The following is a 24,042-nucleotide window of genomic DNA, read 5'->3' on the forward strand; positions in this document are numbered from 1 at the left end:
CCACAGGATTAGTTGACTAGTCCAGGGTTAGAAACTTTGTTATGTATGAGGACCCTGAGTAGAATATGAATCTTTGTTTTAATGCTTTTACAGTCAGCACATTCCTTCCTATTGATTGTTGAATGAGGCTTTCCTCTAGGCTATGAGCTGGCTTTTAAAGTCTTTAAAAATGGGGCGCCTGGGTGGCACAGCGGTTAAGCGTCTGCCTTCGGCTCAGGGCGTGATCCCGGCGTACCGGGATCGAGTTCCACATCGGGCTCCTCTGCTATGAGCCTGCTTCTTCCTCTCCCACTCCCCCTGCTTGTGTTCCCTCTCTCGCTGGCTGTCTCTATCTCTGTCAAATAAATAAATAAAATCTTTAAAAAAAAAATAAAGTCTTTAAAAATGTACACATCATTATTAGTAGTTATTATTATTTTTTAAAGATTTAACTTATTTATTTGACAGAGAGAGACAGCCAGCGAGAGAGGGAGCACAAGCAGGGGGAGTGGGAGAGGAAGAAGCAGGATCCCAGTAGAGGAGCCTGATGTGGGGCTCGATCCCATAACGCTGGGATCACGCCCTGAGCCGAAGGCAGACGCTTAATGACTGTGCCACCCAGGCCCCCCTATTATTATTTTTTTAAAATATATTTCCTGTTAAGGGAGCTGCCCCACATGCTGTGCGGCACATTCGAGGAGGCAGGGCCTCTGAATTACTGGAACAACTCGTGCTCTCCCTGGAAATAGCCCAGTAGCTAGAGACCGTACACGATGGATGAGGTCCGAGTAGCGCTCACGTGCAGTATAGGCACAGGGCTCCACTTCTCGCTTGTGATTTACCTGGACGACGCGTGGTGGCTTGAGGCTAGGAATCACCAAGGTGATGAAGAAGAGTATGTGTGTTGCTGGAGAGAAGAACTGAATTACGCAGGGAGGGTAGCCCAAGCCCATACGAGGAGCCCTAGGATGTTTTTCCCCAATATCCCATTGCTGAGCAGGCAAAATGGAGAGTTTCTGGAAGACTCTAAAGACTATATACCTTCTGGGACTAAGGGGATAGAATTATATGGAATATCAAGAACCAGACCTGTTTTCGTAGTTTAAATATTTTTGTTTCGGCAAATGTATAGACCTGCGTGATCACTATGACAATCAACATGCAGAGCTTTTTTATCAACCCGTAAGCATTTACTCACACCGCTTGCAGTCGGTTCCTTCTTTCCTTCCTGTCTTACTCCAAGTCAAGCACTGCTCCGATTTCGAAGTTAATGTCATATAAATGGAATCATAGAGCAATCACTCTTTTGAATACGGCTTATTCAGCTCACCATCATGTTTTTTTAAGATGCATTCATATTGTTGGGTCTCTTGTTAGTTTGAGGAACTTGCCTTTCGAATTTAAATAATTAAATTGCCATAAAATATGCATGCTTTACAAACACAAAATATGCAAACCAAGGGTCGCATCATGGGGGAAAGTACCTATCCTTCTAAGCTTTTAACAATAATCGGCATTTAAAAAGCCTACTGCATTTCTTCCATAGAGCATCCAATGGATCATTTTACACAAATGTAAGTTGGAAATGTTATTCAGGTAACACCTGGATAAAATGTAAGCTCTCGAAAGCAGGGATTGTTGGCTTTTGTAGATCACCGAAGTGTCTCAAGGTGTTAGATTAGGGCCTGGCCCACCCTAACTATCCAGTGGGTATTTGTTGAACAACAGCTCGAAGAAAGGGATTTTCTGTCATTAATCTCTTTTTAATTTTCAGATTCTCAACTCTGGGGATTCTGTCACTAGCTCCTATGTTTCTGTGAACATCTTGATTGCTGTGGGGTCTGTCATCATGATTCTGGGGTTCCTGGGATGCTGTGGTGCCGTGAGAGAGAGCCGCTGCATGCTTCTTTTGGTGAGTTCTCCAGACGAATCGCAATACCCAACCTTCGGACTTCTGAGGATGGTCTTCCATTTCCATTGTCTGTCAAAAGGACTTGCCAAGATCGATGAAACTTTAACTTTCGCTTGGGGGGGGTTGATTTAGAAGCTAATATTTTTTAGCTTAGATTAGAGGACGCCCTGAGAAATTTTAGTCCTTCTTCCTCCCTCCCTCCCTCCCTCCCTCCCTCCCTCCCTTCCTTCCTTCCTTCCTTCCTTCCTTCCTTCCTTCCTTCCTTCCTTCCTTCCTTCCAAGTACCTGCTGTGTGCCAGGTACTGTGCTAAAAGATACACAGACATTAAGACAGTTAGAACCCACTGGGGAAGACTGACAAGCCAACTGTTAGCTACAGTGCGAATGGCCCAAGAAGAGGAGGGCGAGGATAGAGGAGAGAACTTTCAAGCTGGAAGCAGAAGTGAGAAAGGTGTTTGTGTGGGTGAGGGGGTGATGGGCTTTCCAGGGAGAGAGGCTGGCAGTACGATGCTGGCACATTTAGGGACTGACAAGGGCTTGGGTATGGCTGGAGCATGACAGAGGCTATTTTCAGTAAATGATGGGAGATGGGTCTGAGTGTGGACGGTGCCAAATCATATTCCATGTTAACAAAATTATAAGACAGTGAGGTAATCAGATTTGCCACTTAGAAAGCTTCAAGGAGGATGGATTGGGTTGGGATAACCCACAAACATTTACTTTTAACATGGACAGTAGAAAATAATAAAAGGATGTAGAAAAAATATGAGAAAAAGATCATGACATTTATTAGATAAAATCTAACATTAGCATTTACAGAGCTCATTTAAACTTGTTTCTCTCATAAAATAAGTATTGTGTCTGCCCCTGAAAGGTACTTTGTAGCTGTTTATTATGAGGGAAGGTAGAGACAGAGCTTATTTTAATAGCATCCCTAGTGGTTGCCTTATGATCAGTAAGGCCTCATTTGCAATTTGGGCGATCTAATTACTTGAGGAGTGTGTTTTAAAGAGAGAAAACCTAATTTGCGGGCTGCATTCCTTAAAGTTCTAATTCGATAGATCTGAGACAGGTTTCAGGAGTGTACATGTATAACGAGACCCCGGGTGATTCTGCTAGCGGTAGAAAACTTGTTTTGAACTCACTTCTGAAGTTTATTTTAAAGCTTGTGTGAGTTTGCGTTTGATGAAGAAAAAGGAGAAAGGTAATATTCAAACAATTGCATCTAAGTGTTCAAACTTTCCTCCATTCAACATCACACCGATGTCCACAGTCCTATCAATACATTTTTGTTTTAGCCACTTTGCTTGGTCAGTGTTTGAAGCAAATGTTTTGACTACTAATGGCCCCTACAATGGCTTTTTGAGGCCAAGGGTAGAATAAACGAAGAACATGGCTATTACTCCAACTGTAATACAATCCCGACTGCAGAAAAAAGCGCCAGGCCCAAATGTCCCAAGATGTGACTGAATGCCTCGGGGATAATATGTATTTCATTTCTTTTTCTTTTTTTCCAGTTTTTCATAGGCTTGCTTTTGATCCTGCTCCTGCAGGTGGCGGCAGGTGTCTTAGGAGCTACTTTCAAATCTGAGGTACGTACACATGACATTTAATAATTTTGGAAAAGTCTGAAGAATCAGACTACTACCTTCCGGCATGAATAATTTAACAGTGCTTTTCAATTTTCAGTCCGAGCGTGTTCTGAACGAGACTCTCTATGAAAATATAAAGCTTTTAAGTGGTGCGGATAAGGAAGCAGAAGCATTCCAGAAAGCCCTGATTAAATTTCAAGAAGAGGTAATTAGAATTTGTACGTCATTTGGGGAGTTGGGCGTGGGTTTTATGTTGAGTTAATTTCGAACAGGAGTATTCCTTCACCTAAAAACGTGTCTCCATTTTGCACATTTTGACTGATTATTCTGTCACTGTGCGATAAGAAAAATCCAAGAATATTTCTAACTTTGTTTCCAACTTCTTAGGAAGTTCTGAAGCAGTTTAGAAGGACAGAGATTAAGAAGAACATTTATGACCAATTAAGCCTCAGTTGGACCAAATCAATAGTTGTTTCCTGTTTACCAGTTAGCAGGATAGTGTAGGGCATCTGGAAAGCCCCCCCCCCCCCCCCGCCTCCATGTCTGTCCCCTCTGTCATAAAAATAATTACAGCTATCATTTTATTCCTACTGAATATGTACTAGGCCTTACATGCAGTAGCTCATTTAAATTTTACGACAACTCTTTGAGATGGATCGTATTATCTTTATTATCCCTCCTTTAGAGATAAGGAGGTTAGGTCTTGGAGAGGTCTGATGGCTAATGAGTAATGAGATTGGAATTTGAACCCAGGTGTCTGACGTTATTTTTTTGTAATGGGTATACCAGCCCCTCTCTTATTCCTTATTGAAGCTGCTTGTCTGTCTTTAGGGTAAAAGTCAACAGCAAAAGTCAAATCTTTAGTCAAAGTCAAGAGGCAGGCATCGAAGATATTATACTCTCTGGCTCTTACCTAATATTCTAATATTAGTAAACACTACGCCATAAAAATTAAACAAACAAAAAACAAAACAAAGCAAAACCCTCCACTCTAGGCCAGTCAGGTTCGTTCACTCAGGATCCTTTAAACAATTCTGCCTTCCTCCCTTGGCATCATTCCCTAACGTGGAAAATACTAATACTTCTCTCTCTCTTCCCAAATACTACGTGTACTTCAAGGCTTGACTAAAATATTACTTACTCTGTGAAACTCCTAATCACTCCTTCTTTATTCAGAATTCCCATCGTATTAACTACATGTAGCATTCAGTTCACATGTTAAGGAAATTCTCAGAATCTTAGAGGACAGTTGGACGTTGTAGAGCATTCAACTTGACTTCTCGTTGATTGAAGTATTTTGTATTTCTGTCCATCCACTCTCTGAACATTGAAGAATTGGAAGTTCATCAGTTTTTGCCCATCCCATCTCATTTATATCTAAGTCTGATGATTAGTATGTTCTTTCTTAATTTGAAACAAAACCTGCCTCCCTAGGATTTACATTATTTAGTCCTGGTTCTTCCTTCTGGAGTGTTAGAGGAAAAAGAAAATCTACTGATGCTTCTGCACATTGCAACTTTTGACAATGGCTATCGTATGATTTCTAAAAGCTTTGCTTTTTAAGTTGAAACATCCTTAGTTTCTTGAACTATTTATCAGATGACTTTTTTTTTTCCAGAGCATTCCCCAGTTCCTATTTGAATAGACTCCAGCTTGTAAAAATTCTGCTTAAAGCATCATTTCCAAGAGCTGAAACCTGATAGGAGTCAGTCTCTGTTTCACTTCCTCTGTGGTGTGCTTTCCCCAGCTTCCCCAATAGCTGCATTTCTTGATCCTCTCCCCTCCAGCATCCTACTCTGGAGCCCAGATCAATCCAGGTTTAAAGCAGGAAGAATTTAAGCAACTCAGTTCTTCCCCTGGGTGGGACTGAGCATCCTCGATCCTCCCCGGTAGTTGACCTAAGACAAAATGTACTATAGGTAACCACTGGATCTCTGGATTGTGTCCTGAATCATACTTGCTACACATTGTCCCTGATATTCAAGGTCTCAGTACCAACCACGGGGTTCTAAATGTTCTGTTTGTTGTAGCACAGTTCTAAATTACTTCCATTCTTGTACACTAACACTATACCTGGAGCTTCCTATGTTCATAGAACTATAGTTCTTTTTTAATGTCCATTTTGAGTTCCTTCCTTCCTTCCTTCCTTCCTTCCTTCCTTCCTTCCTTCCTTCCTTCCTTCCTTCCCTTTCTTCCTTTCTTCCAATGTGCGGGGTCAGAGTGGGAGTGGCAGGTGGGGCGGGGCACGGGGCTCAGTTCTACCGAGCTGAACCCTGTGCAGTGGGAAAGCATCCCATATTACATCCGCTCCTGATGATCTGCTTTGTGCAGCTCCCTCCCTCCCTCCCTCCTTCCCTCCCTCCCTCCCTCCCTCCCTCCCTCCCTCCCTCCCTCCCTCCCTCCCTCTCTCCTCTCTGCACCAGGGCTTTTCCTTTTCAGTAATGCTTTTTTTGGAAAAAGAATCCTACACCAAACTCTGGCTAGATGACTTGGGGCCCCACCACACACGGACAGAAGTTGTATTTACAAAGTGGTTTTCTCTTTGGATTTCAGAGAATTCCCCCCCCCCCCCGCCCCGAATTCTCTGCTAACATACTAGTGGAATGTGCTCCTCTTGGGTTCTTGGTGATGACTCTTGGTCTAGACATTGTTGTATTATTCACTGTGCAGTGCCTTGTTCATCCAGCTGTGATAACACTTTAACAAATCCTGACCAGCTTCTTCCTCAACTTCTCTCACATCTGATGTGGTGACCAGATAACATACCAAGTTGAGCCTTTCTACCTCCTACCGTGTCTTCTGTTTCTAGGCCTCCCTAAGGAATCCTGAGGTATATTGTGTTCCCAATATGGAGTGGTCTGTGAGTGCATATAATGGGACTTTTTAAAAAAATCTGGCTGTCTAGATCATTTAATGTTGAATTCAAGATTATTTAATCAGAAAGCATGAGCAATTAATCATGTCTACCATGGAAACAGGAAAGGAACTTATTTCAAGATTGCCCTCTTTGCTCATATTGATTGACCTTGGGACCAACTGAAATCTTTCACTCGTTGTCATATGAATGTCTGCTGAGTCATATGATTTGTGCAATTAAGGCTTTGAGCCAAAGTGCAAGACTTTATACCTGCTTCCAGTGAACTTGTTGGTTTGAGTCCATTGTTTGAACTAACTTTGGAACTTGATTCCATTCCCCAAAGTGTTAATCATCACTGCCAGCTCTGTATCAACTACAGAGTTGAAAAGGTACTTTCCAAATATTTATCTAAATTATTCATATCAGGGTTGAGCAGAGTATAATGGAAGTGGCAACGGCCACCACAAAATAACAACAACAGTAGCTAACACACACTGAGTACTTTCTACAAACCAGGCACAGGGCTAAGCACTTCATATCTTCACAGGAATTTTCCCATTTGTTTCTTTACAACAAATCTACGACTTACATGTACTACGAGCAACTACTATTATCTGCATTTTACAGATGAAGAGACTGTGGCACAGAGAGGTTAAGTAATGGGGGTAACGTGGTCACCCAGCCAGTAAGTGAAAGTTTTCTCAATATCCTGGCATTATAATGCATCTGAGCCTAGAAAACCACGTAGTCTTGGTTCAATTTTCTTCAGCAATTTTTCTCTACCTTTTCTTCATGAAGAATTGTCTTTGTAATAGACTAAATACTACTACGGTTACTTCTCTCTTTCACCTAATCATATACCATATACCCTGAGTCATTGGGTTTATTGCTTCCTTGTTTGTCTTCCCAAAACATGACCACAGATTCCCAAAGTGTTTCCCCGCGTTTCAGTATATTCTGGACCTTCCTTGACATTATTTTAAGAGTTTCACCCTTCATTTGCATCCCTTCCCCATTTGGCGGATGTCCATGTAAAATTCAGCCTCACGGGAGGCTCGCCAAGCATCTTCTTTGGCCTATGAGAGGCCTCTCACTCTTTTCCTCCTCTCCTCCAAACATGATCAAAGATCATGAGATGGCAGTTTCATCTTTTAAAACCTCTCATGTCTTTTGCGGAAAAGTTCTTTAAAGAGACCTTGATTTTCTCATGAACTCTTTGGAAGCTTCTTTCCCAAAGTCTAGGATACAAACATCTGATTCTGCCCCTCTCTTTTGTCATTTAAAACTAGGTGAGTTTTTCATCTTTTCTCCAACTTCCACAGACTTGTGCATCCGCAACCCAATTTTTCCTTCATTAATATTAAGACCAAAATGGAAGATTCCTTCATTTTTGCTTCTACATCCAGAGAAGTTGGTGAGGTGATTTACATGACATTTTAGTATAGGAAACATTTTAATAATAATTTCAGAAAAATAGGGTTCAATGTATTGACAATTTTTTTTTATCTTAGTTGGTGATTGTTTTTTACATCTACTTTTCATTAAACAGTTTAAATGCTGTGGTTTGGTCAATGGAGCTGCTGACTGGGGAAATAATTTTCAAGAGAATTATAAGTCATGTGAATGTTCAAGTTCATCAGATGCTTGTGTGACGTATGAAGGCAAACAGGTTTACGAACAGGTGAGAACAAATCAAATTTGACATAGTAAGTTGTTCTGTTAATTTTTTTCCACAGTGAGTCTCTACAAAAAAAATTAAATTGCAAGCAGTTACAATGGGAATAACAATATAAAAATCCCAGGAATTTCCCAAATAAAAAATAAATCCTGCTTAAAGATAAAAGCAGATATAAAAAAGTGAAAGTATTTCATTTTTTTTCTATGAGTCTGATATCCTATAAAGTCAACATTAATAGATCAAAGAAACATTCCACTGCAGGGAGAAGGAAAGTACAAGCTAACCGATGAAAGTTATCTCATCCTCATTAATAACGATTTATGACTTTAATCATTATTCTTCTCTATTTTTTCTATTTTAACATAAAGCCTAGAAATCTATACTTTCACTTTAGTTTGCAAAGTAGAGATTGCTTTTTCTTATCAAAGGTTCCTTTTCTCAAATAATTGCATAGGTATAAAGACTCGTCCTTTAGGGGTTTGACTCTGGATGTTAAGTGTATCAATCAATTTGCCTAATTATTGCCCCAGTTGAGAAGTTGCCTCAGACATTTAAAGTCAATCGAAAAAGCTGGGTTTGTCTTTAAGTGCTGTAGATGTCATATTTACGTCACTTGTAGATGTCAATATGTGAATGTTACATTTCTTATTATTGCTTAATTCATCAAATATGATTGACCACCTCCTATGGGCCAGGCCTTTTACCAGCCACTGGAAATCCATTCCTGACAGGCACAATGTCTACATGTATGGAGCTGATGCTTAAATAATGAAGAGAGGGAGAAAACTAGGCAACTTCATTTCAACGAATTATTGGTCTTTCTTAGATAGGGACAGGCACAAGGTATTATGGGTCCCTATCTAACACAGTCTTCAGGGTTCAAGGATATAATATCTGTCGCTTACGACAGGGCTTTACATAAATTGTTCCTTCTGCTTGGGAGGAATACATAGGATAATGATAATTAGTATTAATGTTTTTATTTATTAATAACTAATTAACTAATTAATTATTTGCTATCCATTATGTATCAGACAGGCCCTTGCTAAAATCACACATACTTCTGGACCCTCAAGGAGATTATAATCTAGTTGGGAAAAAGATGCATGAAAGCTATTATAATTCAATGAATTAATTTCTGTAAGATCTGAAGATGATTTTCATTTTGGCATTGGTGTAGTAATGGCTACTGAGGTTAATTATTTGGTAGGAAATAGAAAGTACCTGGGGGGAAATTTCTCTCCTGCTGGCTGTCACACCCCTTTTGCTAATCTCGTCAAAAATCAGGACACTCTGTTCTAAAGGGGAGTTGCTGTTACTAGGACTTAACGTAATTCATGGGGAGAAGTTATTCCAACTGGACTACAGAACAACCATGCTTTTTATTGTCAAAGTAGTATCACTAAACAGTTTTACTCTGACTTTTTTATATTCCTTCCGACCTAGCTTAGTGATGTGATATCTGCGAGGAAGAGGGGAAATAAATATGCCGTAAATGAGTGCAGCTACCACTTAGGATGGTGAGAACGTTAGTAAATTCAGGTGCAGATTGTTATCTGTTGCCTGTTAGAGATTCAATTCGAAGATGTTTTTCCACAGGATAGATTTTTTTTTTATCCTAAAAAGTAATAGACATTCCCTCCAAATTCACACATAATTCAGCAGAAGATAGGCTGATAGCTGCACCAGTTTCCCAAAAGGAGGGTCATAAATTCATAAAATACTTCCATCTGCCTTGTGTCATTTGCAAGAAGTCTGGAAAAATAAGAAATCTGGAATGGCCATAATTCACATTTCTTTTTTTTTCCCCCCTCCCTCTTGCCAAGATAACCTGGTTATCTGCAGGGGAAAGGGGGAGAAAGCTCCTCAAATATAATGAATGTGACTCAGTAGATAAGATCATTAATCTCATAGTTAACTCTAAATGACATAATAATTTACTCTAATGTTTACCACTTTGGATCTGATGTGAATGGAGAAACCTATTACATTCAAGAACGAGAAGGAAAAGACTGTGACTCAGCCTTATGGAGAACTTTTATTTTATTAACAATAGCAGTATTTTGTTAGGCCTCTGTGCATATAAGACTACCACAGGGATGATATACTTTCTGGCCATACAGATAATACCACTATTACATTGTGTAGTATTTTTCCATTTTGAAAATTATCCATATAATTTACAATTGTTGGAAATTTTAGGTCTGGTCTGAAATGTTATAAGCTTGAAATTGCAGGCTAGTTTGACTATATTTCAACAAATGTGGCAGAGAGGCTGCTTTCTAAATTCTCATTTTTATCTGAAGTGAAGACAAAATAGTGGACGTGGTAATTTTTTTCCTTTTTAAAGTAAAAATAACCCTGATATAAATTATTAAGGGATTTTTTTTAAAAACCTTGTTTTAAAAATGAAAATTTGTGCTACAGTTAGCTCAAACCCCAGCCAGGAGACTCTCTGCTGCAGATCACAAACCTAAAAAGTACACAAAGTGATATAGCAGCTCGAGAATGAATAATTGAAAGTTAGGATAAAATTCTTACTTATACCTAAAGATCCCTAGATTCAGCAATGAGATAGTTGGAGCAAAATTTTACTTCTCGGTGCTTTCTAACATACGAACAAACCACAGATAACACCCTGTTGGAGCAGGGAGGAGCGTGGTGTGGCGAAATGGCAGAGTGGAATAATCCAGTTCCTTTTCGTTGACTCTGTTCCTCCGTAGCAATGTAAAAAGTCAACCCAATGGGGGAAAGAAGTCTTAATTAAAATAAGGTCAGAATTTGGATTAAAGGTGACTTTTTATGTTTTGTTTCTTTTAACAGCCATGTATTTCTTTCATAAAAGAAGCAGTTGCAAAACATTTTCTCATAGTTATTGGAGTAGCATTTGGACTGGTGGTCATTGAGGTACAGTATAACCTTGACTCTTCATTCATTCCCTTGTTTAGTCATTAATTCTTCCAACAAATATTTATAGTGAGCCAAATATAAACCAGGTGCTTGAGGAAAAACCACTGCATGCCAATTGCCCAAGTTCTAGCATCTTTTTCTAGCAGTCTTCGGTCTACCGAGAGGATTACCACCTTATCAATTCAGCAGGGCTGAGACCGTTATTTATGAATGACCTTTCCACTGGGAACAAAAACTGAATTAATTCCCACACAGTTCTTAGTCCCAGATATCCTTTTCCTGTTGAAAACTAGCCCGGGAGTTAAATTTCCTGAAGTTAGAAGAAAAAGCACCAAACAAAACCAAAACACCACCTTTACAATGTCTTATCTCTCTTCCCGATTTTGAAGCAGAAAATAAAAACTCAACTCAAGAGTGTGGGGAGCTCTTTTCCTGCTGTTCCATCTAGAGAAATCTAACAGTTTTTAAAAACTAGAGACAGGTGCCTTACAGACTATGGGCTCACTTGAAGTTTTAGAGGAAATTTAAGATTTATATATTTACTCTCATCATTTTGATTTTTGGTGTTGAAAAGAAATCCTGTATAGGATTTTTATCTTGATGGATTTTCTTGGCATGCCTTTTTTAAGAACCTGAGATGTTTTCTACGTGGCCCAAAATTCTTTGCTAAAAAGATGAAACAAAACTATTTTAGAGAAGCATTTTTGAAATTGTTCCAGATCTTGGCTAATTTAGGTATCAAGTGAGTCAATTCAGTCTTGATCCCTTGTCAGGACATTGGCAAGAATCCTAATGACGTGTGAGGTGTCTTCCTGCTTCCTGCCCCTGAGGGCTGATTAGGTCAGACGAGTGACTTCTGCTTCACTCTCATAGATGGCTATACAATGTCCTCCCTGGGAGTTCTGGTAGCTTCCTACCGCTTACTTGTGTAGTTGACCAACAGAGAGGAGTTTTAGCTGGGATTGAAGCAATTTAGTGTTCTAGATGGTCTTTTAGGTTACTAGTAGAGTTTGAACAGCAGGTTGGGCCACTGAGTATTACTTCCTCGTAGTCCAAATTAATAGGCCTAAGTGTGACACATTCCGTGTCGGTAGATACGGCTAACTTTCTTTTTGTCTGGCATATGGTGGACATCAAATGGTGCTCTGCACCAAGTCTGTTTCTCTTTTGATTCTGCCTTTTGTAAAATGTCCTTTGCTGCTTTGCTTTGTATTGGGGTTCATGCAAGTTTAGAAATATGAGCTAGTGGTTGTAGAGATGAGTAAGGAATCACACACAGATGTACTCATACATTTATAAGCATAAAACACACGTACATATATGTTGGTGGAGTAGACTTTAAATGAAAGATCAGGCTTTAAATGAGGTATTTAGTATAAGTGTCAATATAAGTGTCAAATCCGTGTTAGACTCAAATTCAGACAATTGACTATGACTGGCTACAAACCACTGATGCTTTTAAGAAACTTCTCGGAAGTAAAGCCAGAGAAACTAAGGACATAATCAACTGGGAAGATCGATGTCTCTCATATCATAGCCAAAGGCATTGCCAAGAATCTAAGTACATCTAATGGAAAATAAGATTACAAGAGGAATAGCATTTCAGTATTTTATGAAATTGGTATATTCCATGCATTTGTTACCTATTTAGATACTTTACTTGTTGTTCTAAAGACATGTATAGTTAAAGACCTTAATAGAAAACTTCCATGGAGTAATTTATAGGTAAGGAATCTATACAGTAGTATAGAGCGGAGTTGGTTCAAAGAACTGTTTGCCATATTGTGTTGTTCACTCCCTCAGTCTAAAAACCTGCCCTCCCTCTAGGATTTGAAGAGAAAAAAATCATTTTATATTCCCTCTGTTTTTATTCAAAAAAGAGCTTTGAAAATATACAGTCTATAAAACTATATCCAAAAAATACGCATTAGTCTGTCTTCTAGGCGTTAATATTAGTTGCCTAACACCCAGGCTTTTCTCCATTCTGTTTCCCAAATTCAAATTCAAGAAAACGCAATTATACATAGAGAGAAAAATCCCTTTAATAACTATTTTTAAGAAGGAAATAGAAACAAATATCTTCCTGCAGAAAATATGTTCAAATTATTTCTGTAGACAAATATCACATGAAAAAAACCCCACACTCTTGATATTTAGACCTTGATGTTAATCTGCTTAGGCACAGGCTGTGAGGGACTGCGCCAATAGTTATTTTCAAGGCTCTGTTAAGACCACATCCCTGAGCGATTTTTCTCGGGTAAGATGTCGGGGATCTATGCGAAATGTTTTATTTTGTAAGAAAATTTTATCTATAGACATTGGAATTGTCATTATTCAGCGTTAAATAACCAGACGATCCTACGTCTCCTTATTTGACTACACAACTTACCCGCACAAAAAATGAGCAGCGCTTCTACTCCTCATTTTAATTAGGGGGGAACAAAAGCCATTGACGATCAATGATCGTCATCACTTCGTAGGATAAACATTATCTTGACAAGAGGTCCAAGGAACAGAGCAGTGAAGAGAGAGGGAATTGAGAATGTCACAACATTTTTTAGACTGCCTTGGAATATGGGAACTTGTGCACACGACTTAGCATGTTTTCCCGAGTCTTAACATACCTCACTATGTGATGAATCTCTTCTAATGATTTCCATTTCTGTGAACAGTGATAAATTATCTTCTCCAATGCAAGAGAACGTGATATTAACTGTCTAGTCTGCTGATGAATGGTGGACTTCTAGTTCAAGGATGTGACGGTGAAAGGCAATAGAGAGTTTTTGCCCATTTTCTTTTTTTAATTAATTAATTAATTGCCCATGTTCTTTCCTCATTCCTGATACTTGTCTCCCAGACTGCAGGCTCGGGACCAAGGCAAAAAAAAAAAAAAATTTTCAGGGCTTTTCCAGGTCATTCTAAAAGAACATTATAGATGAAAATCATTATTTTTCCAGAGAATTGGTGTCTACTGTTTTGTTTCTAAGAAGGAAGAAATATTGGGCAGCAATTCCTCATTTGAAATGCATTTCCAGGAAAGAATTAGTAAGCAGGATGCCTGGTACACTAGGAACATTTGGGATGATTCAGCATAAATGGCACCTCGCTCCGCTCCTGCCTCTGGGAGGGAGGAGACTTTCCACCTGTAATTCACACAGGTCCTTTCCATCCTTTCTGCATCAGAGTCAGCAGGCCAGGCACTCACTGCAGAGTCAACGAGGACAAGTGTTGGGGTCCCTCCTTCTTGGGAGAGCCATTTAATGAGATGGAAATCATGCCCCAGATTTTCAGCTGTACTTTTTCACTTCAAAGGAAATTCCTGAATTAAGCTATTCTCCATAGATTTAGAAGCTTTTTAAGAAAAAAAAAAGTGACTTTCTTCATTCCTCTTGGCAATGCCTAAAAATACGGCAAGAGAAATTCTAGACTCCTTGATTTTAAGCAGATGATCTAAACCAGATGATCGTATAACCCTTTCATGGAAGCAGTAGGTATATTGAGCCCCCAGAGAGGCCTGAGTTCTCCAGAGCTCCAGGGTAGATGCCCCACAGAAGGGGGTGTGTGTTCGAGAAGGATGGGGGTAGGCAATACTGCACAATCAAACAGGGCCAGTTAGAAGCGGATTGGCCAGCTAAAAACTCTAATTAAAATGCAAAAATACTCAGAGAGCTTTCTCAGTGCTCTTTTGTCCCATTGGAGGTTCCAATTTCCCAAGCAGAGAGATAACTTAGATAAATAAGATGAGAGCTGTCGTAGCCAGAATCTTTTCATATGTAATGTTCCTTCTATTTATAATGTGTCCAGCATTTTAAATTCCATGTTAATCTTGTTATTCTATTTTCTAGATACTTGGTCTGGTGTTTTCTATGGTCCTGTACTGCCAGATTGGGAGCAAATGAGTCTGTGGCTGTGTCGAGCTGTCGTCCGTCAAGCCCCTTTAACATTTTGCTTTGGTTTTGTATCTTTAAATGTACAAGTGCTGTATATGTTAGGGGCAGCTGTCTTCTTACAGTGTCTCATTTAGCTAGATCACAGGTATCTTCCAGACATATTGAACATATTTAAGATTTGAGCGATGCAAGGAAAATGATATGAATGTGATTTTTACTTAAAATAAAAGTAACCTTGTTTATGCTGGTGTATTTCCACGTCTGATCCTTGTGTTCAGGTGGTTCTGTGCTTAAAACATTGATCTGGAGCCACCTGGTGGATTAATCCTCATTGCCAAGTGACAGAGAGGGCCATCGAGTTAGTTCAAGCAGTTCAAGTGGGCTTTTCAGAAGCGACACTCTCCTTTGTGTGGTTTATCAACCGCTGGTGGTAAGATGGAGTTGAGCCTCAAGTTGAAAAACTGGAGAGTGGCCGCGCTGAAAGAGTCCGCATATCTTTTTCTCTTTGTGCTGATGTTGACTCATGGTATCTCTTTTTTTCTCCTCGCCATTGAGTGGGGGTGGGGCAAGAAGCTCTGAGTGCTGCCTCTTAGTCTTTGAATCTCTGGTACCTCTTTGGGTCTTCTTCTGGGACATGGCTATAAGGGCTTTTGTCTTTCTCATTCTTATACACACAGTAAAGTGAACAAATCTTAAGACTCCACCTGTGTAAGCACTTTTCAGATCAAGATAGAGAACATTTTCAGGACACACCGGAATGCCCCTTCATTCTGATACGCTGGCTCACAGCAGCTCCCCGGGGCAGACTGTGTCTACAACGTGTGCTCAGTGACGTCACATGGGTAGCTTGAAATCCACCCTGGTGGGAGGATTGATACCATGGAAATTGGCAAATGCTGTAAAACCAGGACTTTTTTTCCTTTTTTTTGAGAGTTGGTTGGTTGACACTTAACCAGTATGTCACTGCTCCCGGCGAGTACCTCCCCGAAGGAAACCACTGTTCTGATTTCTATGGCCATAGAGTCATTTTGCCTATTCTTGAACTTTCTATAAATGGAATAGTAAAGTATGTATTCTGGCTTCTTTTGCTCCATGTGTTGTTTGTGAGATTCGCCTATATTATTGTATCAACTCTAGTTTATTCTTATTGCTCTGTAATATTCCATCGTATATGAATTATATGAATATATTACAATGTATTTACCTGTTCTCCTCTTGATGGGTGTTGGGTTTGCTTCCAGTTTGGTGCTAGTATGAATAAAGTTGCTGTAAACATTCTTTTACATCATTTGGTGCTTATAGGTATTGCTGCTGGATAGATAGCAGGGGTGGAATAGCTTTGTATTCATATATTTAGATTTAATAGATTCTGTCCAAGAAATTTCCTGAAGTGGTTGTGTTCATCTATACTCCTACTAGACAAGTACGGTAGACTTAATCTCCACTTCTGAGGAGGAGGAAGGGAAAGAAAGGCAGTCATTATCAAATGGATCAGAGTGGGGAAGGAGTAGGAAACGGGGGGCGAGGGGTGCATACTGGGCTGGGTTGGACAACCTAATTCTGTGCTCGCCTGTTGCTGATAAAGATAACTAACTATCCTTTTCTGAGCGCCTGCCATCACTTGAGAACTATTCCAGAAACTGTACTTTTATTATCCTATTTCTTCTTACCACATGCTTATGAGCTAGATACTGTTAACCTCATTCGGCTGGTGAGAAAATAAGAGACTTCCGTGAAGTTAGGGAACATGCCTAGAGTAAAGCCATCAGTGATTGGCAGAACCGGGATCGAAACCTTGACATGTTAATGTACTTGCGTATTTTATTTTAATCACCTGTTCATGTGTTTGTTTCTGTTAGTATACTGAAACTTTTTGAGGGCATTGATTGTTTCTTCTTTGTCTTTAGGGTACCTATCACAGTGTTTAACACACAATAGGTGCTCAATAAATTGTAGCTAAAACTAATACTTAGATGTATTGAGAGGATGCTATGTGCCTAGAAATAATCTAGGCACCTTGAAGAGAGCAATTCATTTAATCCAGAACAACCCTCTCAGGTTAGTGCTATTGTTTGGCCCACTTTTACAGACAAGGAAACTGGAGAATGAGGTTAACGTTTCTTAGGTTGTGCAGCCAGCAGGTGGGAGGGTTGTTGTGTGATGCCGTCTAAGTGCCTTGAAACCTGTGCTCCTTATGTCACATCATTTTGCCCCATGTTGTGGGGAGAAATAGATAAGGAAAATTACATGGAAGTGCCCTTTGCATAATGTCAGGCACATATTAGGATATTTTATGATAAGCATTTTATGGTACTGGTGATATAAAGAGCTGTCAGGGTAAGCAGGAAAGCAAAAACTCAACTATTTCAAACAATGGAAATACAATGCAGGGAATTGTTGCATTAGCCAGCCAGGGCTGCCGTAACAAAATATTAACAGGCTCAGTGGCTTAAACAATGAACATTAGGGGGAGAGAGAGAACTCTCCATTGTCTTCTCTCATTAAAACACTAATGCTATCAGATGAGGGCTCCACCCTTAGGACCTAATTTAACCTTAATTACTTACTCCAAATAGACCCACACTGAGGGTTAGGGCCCGAAGGTACGAATTGGGAGGGGACCTGGGGGAGACAAAATTAGTCCATACCAGCTGCTTACACGGATGAAGGAAGAAATAAGCAGCTACATGGGAAGGCAAGGTAAACCAAAGATTAGCGACACTGGGGAGTCGTTACCACCCTTAGAACTGGAGGGACAGAGATGGTGTTACCAGATCCCGGGATCCAGAACCACCTGGTGGAAGATGGAACCACTGCAGGGACCGCAGAGGAAGGGCTGGCTAGCCTGAGTCGGAGCCACGGAGGTGACTCAGCAGTTACTGTCACAACAGAGAAAGGGAGAATTGCCCTGGTTTCTTCCCTCTGGACGGAGGTGACTCAGCAGTTACTGTCACTACAGAGAAAGGGAGAACTGCCCTGGTTTCTTCCCTCTGGCTCACTCCAGTCTTTAGCCAATACCTCCCATTGGCCGAACTCTTCTAGAAGCCCGAGAACAAGGGAGCCGGGGAAATGTAGTTTCCTCTGATACAAAGCCAAGCTAAGAATGACAAGGACTGGAGTGAGCAGATGCAGAAGACTGTCCTAGCAACTGGACATTGAGAAAGCAAGCACAAGGTGCTGAACTTTATGATTAAAAGGTAGTACAATTGTGGAAAGTATAACTGACGTTTAATATTTTCATGAGAAATTGTACAGGATTTCCTGGATTCTTTCTGTTCTGATCAAAGTTCAAAGCATTTTAAGGATAGAGAAGCCTTCAGAGCAGTTGTTCCTTACTGGGGGCCGTCTGTTCCACAGGGCCTATGTGGCAATGTCTGGGTTGTCACAACACGGGTAGAAGGGGGATGTTACTGGCCTCTAGTGGGCAGGGGCCAGGGATGTTGCTAAATACCCCAGAAGGCACAAGAATGTGCCCCCGTAACAGAGAATTATCAGTCCGAACTGCCCATAGTGCTGGGATTGATAGAGAAAAACCGCTTTAGAGAATCACATCCAAATAACAAACTATCTTCTTTCCAGGGGACAGTAAGGTGTGTGTTACCATGGAAAGTGAACTGGGCTGGGGTCAGGAGTCATCCTAGACCAGGCTCCAAGAGGCTGCTGGCTTTGTGATTTTTGCAAATCACTTAACTTGAAGTTTCCTCCATTGAAATTAAGAAATTTTATCTAGAAGAAGGTATTTATCTGCTTGTGACAGTTCATCAAAGTTTTAATTTTCGTCTTTGGTATTGAAGGTGATTATAAGGGAAGCCTTTATCTTCTTGAAGTATATTAAAATTAGTTTTAATGGAGCACCTGGGTGGCTGAGTTGGTTAAGCGTCTGCCTTCAGCTCAGGTCATGATCCTGAGGTCCAGGGATTGAGCCCCACTTCGGGCTCCCTGCTCGGGGGGGAGTCTGCTTCTTCCTCTCGTTCTGCTGCTACCCCATGGCTTGTGTTCTCTCTCTCTCTCTCTCTCTCTCCCAAATAAATAAATTAAAATCTTTAAAAAAAATTAGTTTTAATAATAAGCTCATACTTTCCCTTCATGCCTCCCAGAACAAACCACAATATTCAAAGACATATTAAATACTTAACAAACATAAAAGAATAAAATGAAAGATAACTGTCATCAAATTGATAATTCAGTGTAGATGGAAATGTTTCTTCCAATTAAGAAAAATATAGGAATTACGTTCATTATGCTTAAGACTGTACTGTTGCACTAATTTAGATATAGGTAATTAGATTTTGGCAAACGCTTCTCAAATCTCTCCATTTCTCTGCTTCCCTGTTGCCACCATCCTATGTGATCTTTCTCAGTCCCTCCTGAGGTAGAAACAACTAATGGGCTACTCAACATCCTTTTTTCTTTGTCTGCCTTACTGGTATATCCTGATTTTGTTGGAATATAATGAACCCAACTAAAATATTGTGTTTCCCAATGTACTGGGAAACTCCTACTGTAGTGAAACACACCTAGCAAACACACAAACTAAGAACACGCATAACTAGTGAGTGTTTCTCATTTTCCGCGGTAGCAGGCTGGTCCCATTTTTAACTGATCTTACAATAATGCAAGAGCATCTTTTAAGAGACCGAATTTACTAGACCCAACTTAGAGCATTAAAGTAGGATTTTCTCATATGGATAAAAGAGATACTGTCTGTAATCTAAATTGACCGAAGAGTCACATAATTTGAACTGCGAACAGTTGAAAAAGTATAACTTCTCTGTCCCAGAAAGGATGACTGTTTTGTAATGCAAGCCTGTCCCAAACACCTTTCCTTGAGAGCTAGTTCTCTGCTAGACAAACACAGCCAACTGGCACAGGGGGGATATTGTTCCAAATCGTCTCAAGGTCTGTTTCTGGACTCTTCATTTTGTTCTATCCTTGGACTGATACCATACTTTTGAAGCTTGATATAAAATAGAATAAGCTCTCTTACTTTGTTGTTCTTCTTAAATGTTGTGGTTATTCTTTGCCCTTGCATTTCTGTAGGAATTTTAGAATCAGCTTGCCAATTTACGCACACACACACACACACACAGCCTTACTAGAATTTTTTTTTATTATTACGTTCAATTACCTACTAGAATTTTTATTGAGATGGATTTGAATTTATAACTTAATTTGGGAGAACTGACAAATTTATACTATTAAGTTTCCCCATCCTTGGTATAGCTATCTACTTATTTAGATTCTCTTTAATTTCTCTTAATAATGTTTTAGAATTTTTCTGTTAGAAATCATTCCATTATTTAAATTAGTAAGTAACTTTAGCAAAGTTGTTGGATTTAAGGTATACACACAAAAAATTGTGTTTCTGTATAACAACGATAACAATCACACATTGGGAAATTTTTAAAAATGTATCATTTATAAAAGAATCACGAATTGTCAGATACCTAGGAATAAATGTAATAAATAATCAGAAGACTTCTAATGGAAAATTCATAAAACATTATTAAAAGAAATTAATGTATATAGAAATACAATTTTTGCGTGTTGGTCTTTAATCCAGTAACCTTGCTAAACTTACTAATTAATTTTAATAATTTACCTGTAGATTATTTTATTTAAGGATTTTCTATATATACCACCACGTCATTGGCTTGTAATATGTAGCTCGCCTCCTTTCTTTCTTTTTTCTTCCTTCCTTCCTTCCTTCCTTCCTTCCTTCCTTCCTTCCTTCCTTCCCTCCCCCCATCCTCCCCCCTCCCTCCTTCCCTCCCTCCCTTCCTTTCTTTCTTTCTTTCTTTCTTTCTTTCTTTCTTTCTTTCTTTCTTTCTTTCTTTCTTTCTTTCTTTTCCTTCTTTCCAATACTTATACATTTTATTCCTTTTTTTAAAAAACTTTATTACATTGACTAAAACCTCTAGTGGAATGTTAAACAGAAGTGGTGTCCTCCATGGGTGTGCAATGTAGATACATAGTCTTTTTACACATTCTGGAATTAGGCTATACTTCTGCTAGTTTTGTAAGTAACCAAAATTATGCTAAAATTCAGCATAGCCCTAGGGACTTATGTAAAGAAAAAACCATTTTAAGCAGCAGTCTTGATTAGATGGTTCATAAGTAGGAAAGAACAAAGAGATTTGGAGGAAGAGCTTGGATAGAGGAAAATAGGAACTAAGGACATTGGAGTAGTGACAGGGGCCAGCTCCCCAGACATCTACTTTTCCCCGAGGAAGACGGTAAAGGGCATCGGGCTAGAGACAAGCAGATGGTCCTAAACACATTTATACTTTATATCAGCAGCATCCACATTCGTCATTACGTGAGCATTCAACCGCTTGGAAAGCAGTTTGAATAGGAACATGACTTCCGAGTAAGAAGAATCCAGGTTTAAATTGTAGCTCCCCCATTGTATAACCACAGGAAAGTAGCTTCATCCCTTGGAGGCTCAGGTTCTTACCTGTAGACCGGGGATAATGATTCATACTTACTGGGGTCATTATGAAGATGAAATGAGGTAATACATGTGTGTTATTGGTTATATCAAAAATGTACAATAAATATTAGTTTTCTGCCCTTTTTTTTTGGTTTGAATTTTTCTTTCTGTTGTGTTATGTACTATTTTCTACATATTAAACCATATTCTTTTATCTTGGTCTTTCTCTCTTTCCTGTCTCATCACCACCCCTAAACATCCCTACTGTGCGGGCACAAAGGACCCTTGAGGAGGAAGTGGTAACGTGGAAAGCAGAATAATCTGCCGTGCTTCTAGCTTTTGCATTCAAAAGCTTAACATTATAAGACAGATCGGCGATATTCATGAGTTCTGGGCCTCTTTGCCTTCAGATGTGTTTTGTATTTCTTCACAGTGTTTAAAATATTTTTAATAGCTCCTGGCAGTTAAAAGTTGGGACACTTACTGTAAAACTCTGGAAGATCTACCACAGCTGGATGTGCGGCGTCACAAGCAGGAATTGGATGGAATGCTCCAGTGCCTGCCCGTTGGAATGGGCTGCTTGAGCTCCAGTCTGGCATAGCTACCGTGGGCCTGCTTCATTCATCTACATACCCTGTCAGCTGTTGTAAGCTGTTAAGTTTGTGTGTCCTACCTGGGGACATTTTATGTATTTGGAATATAGGCAAGTATTTGGGAGAAGCAAGGGGGGAGAGACTGGGGCACTGTTGACCCCTCACCATCTTAGAAGAGGTGTCTCCCAGACCCAAACTGTAGACAAGAGAGAAAGAGAGGAGAAATGTGTGAGTGTGATTGTGTGTGACTCTGTGTGTTTGTGTGTGTGAACCTAAGTAAGACTTGGCTAAGCACCTGGGGAGGCAGCACGCCCTCAGAGGAGGAATGGCAGCATGGTGTATGTGGGCTCATGCCCACCAAAGTAATGGCACCAAAGTAATGGAAGAAATCTTGTCCTATACATCAGGTATGGGTTTTTCCCTGAAGTGGCCATGAGAACTGAAAAGAGATCTTTCTCATGGTACTGTGTGCAGTTCTGGGGCTGGTGAGCAATCATCAGATGGGCTCCTCCAACACCCCCATGATATGCTGGCACTGAGGCTTCCAGAAACATGCTTAGATTTAGTTTCTACCTCTATCCACTCACCAAATGTCTTTCTATACTCCTCACAGTGGGCACTTAAATAGAATTTGGTTACGTTTCTTTCTCTTCATTTCTATGAATTGAGAGGACTGATTTCTACTCTTCTTGACCTCTTTGACCCCAGGTCACCACAACTTTCCTGGAATCTTTTCTTGTAGCTTCCACAATCCTCCTGTCTGCTGTTTCTTCCTCACTCTATCCTTCTGCTTCCAACTCCCTCCTCATCCCTCCAACCGAGGCAGTCAGACACTCATTGCGTTGGCTGCTGCTCTTTCTATGTCTGTTCTAGATCGTATTACTTATTGTCTTTCTTCTGGACACCCCTTTAATTTGGCAGTTTCTCAGGCTTCTAGCGTTAGTCTTCTTTTCATTCCACTTTCTCTTCCTTGCTGATGGTAACTATTTCCAAATTCCTATCCTACTCCTGGGAATTCAAGATCCATAGTCCTCGTCAGGACAGCTTTCCTGAGTCCCTGAGTTGAAATTTTTAGATGTTAAATAGAGACAGTTTCGACAAATCTGCTTCTCCTTCTGCCTTTTTGATTTTGGTTATGAGGATTAACAAATACTTAGTCATCCCTGCCAGATACCTCAGACATCTTCAGCACCTCCACTTTGTCTACTGTATCTAACTGGTCACTCCATCTTGTTGACCCCTCTACTGTACCTTCTCTCTTTCTCATCCTTGGTCATGGTCCAGGCTCAGGCCATCTGCATTTCTCTTGAGGATCACTGCAATAATCTTTTGATGTTTTTTTCTACCTTTATTTTCTTTTCAGATCTATTCCCCATGGTGCCACAGGAATATTTCTAAAATGCAGATGTTACCATGTTGCATTACTCTCTCCCAAGTTTAGAATTAACTACAAAGCTCTTTGTAAGAACTAATTCCACTTTTCCCTGCTCATCTCCAGACACTCTTCCATAAGCACTTCACAAACCTTCAAATTTCTGTCTTTCTGTTATCCCTTTATATCTTTGCCATATTGCTCCTAATGACTGGAGTGGCCTTGATACTTATTTGGTTGGATTCTTTCAAAGTCTGGCTCACATGTGACCTCCTCAGTAAAGGTTTTATGCATCTATGGGGACTGAATTAATTTTTCCATTCATCTGCATTTTCCCATAGTACATTATACTTAAATATCACTTGTTCTAATGTATTGTGGCTAGTTTTTGTTTGCCTCCATTTTATTACAAGCTCCTTGAGTATTCCTGAACTCTTGAATTGCATTTGCTCCCCAGGCCCTGGCATGGTATCTAGAATATATTAGGGGCTCAAGTATATGTTGTTGTCATTACTATCACCTGGTCCATTTGAAGAACGGTATCCATCCTTACCTTATAAAAATCTTTCATGGAATGTCAATATTTTTATTAACATTATGATAACAATAGCTAATGCATATAGTGCTTATTATATATCAGGTGTTGCTCCAAGGAATTCATATATATTAACTCATTCAATTCTCACAATGACTCTATTATTAAAATTATTATCCTTGTTTTACAAACAGAGAGGTTAGGTAAGTTGCCAAAAATTAATGGAGTCAAGCTTCAAACCCAGCCACCCTGGCTCCACAGCTTACATTCTTAAACCACAACACTGTAGTA

At 39.8% G+C, this 24,042-nt stretch overlaps 1 protein-coding gene across 1 annotated transcript in view; it reads left to right on the forward strand.

Moving 5' to 3' along the window:
• Positions 1–16,101, forward strand: part of TSPAN8 (tetraspanin 8) — a 32,389-nt gene extending 16,288 nt beyond the window's left edge. The window contains exons 3-8 of the mRNA XM_045789578.2: positions 1,754–1,891; positions 3,409–3,483; positions 3,581–3,688; positions 7,890–8,021; positions 10,842–10,925; positions 14,774–16,101. Of these exons, the coding sequence (XP_045645534.1) occupies positions 1,754–1,891; positions 3,409–3,483; positions 3,581–3,688; positions 7,890–8,021; positions 10,842–10,925; positions 14,774–14,827 (591 nt within the window). The 3' untranslated portion in view covers positions 14,828–16,101. The remainder of the gene's footprint in view (positions 1–1,753; positions 1,892–3,408; positions 3,484–3,580; positions 3,689–7,889; positions 8,022–10,841; positions 10,926–14,773) is intronic.
• The last annotated feature ends 7,941 nt before the right edge of the window (positions 16,102–24,042 follow it).

The sequence above is a fragment of the Ursus americanus genome, chromosome 17, assembly GCF_024610735.1.
Source record: "Ursus americanus isolate L20-20 chromosome 17, mUrsAme1.1.p, whole genome shotgun sequence".
Lineage (NCBI taxonomy): Eukaryota > Metazoa > Chordata > Mammalia > Carnivora > Ursidae > Ursus > Ursus americanus.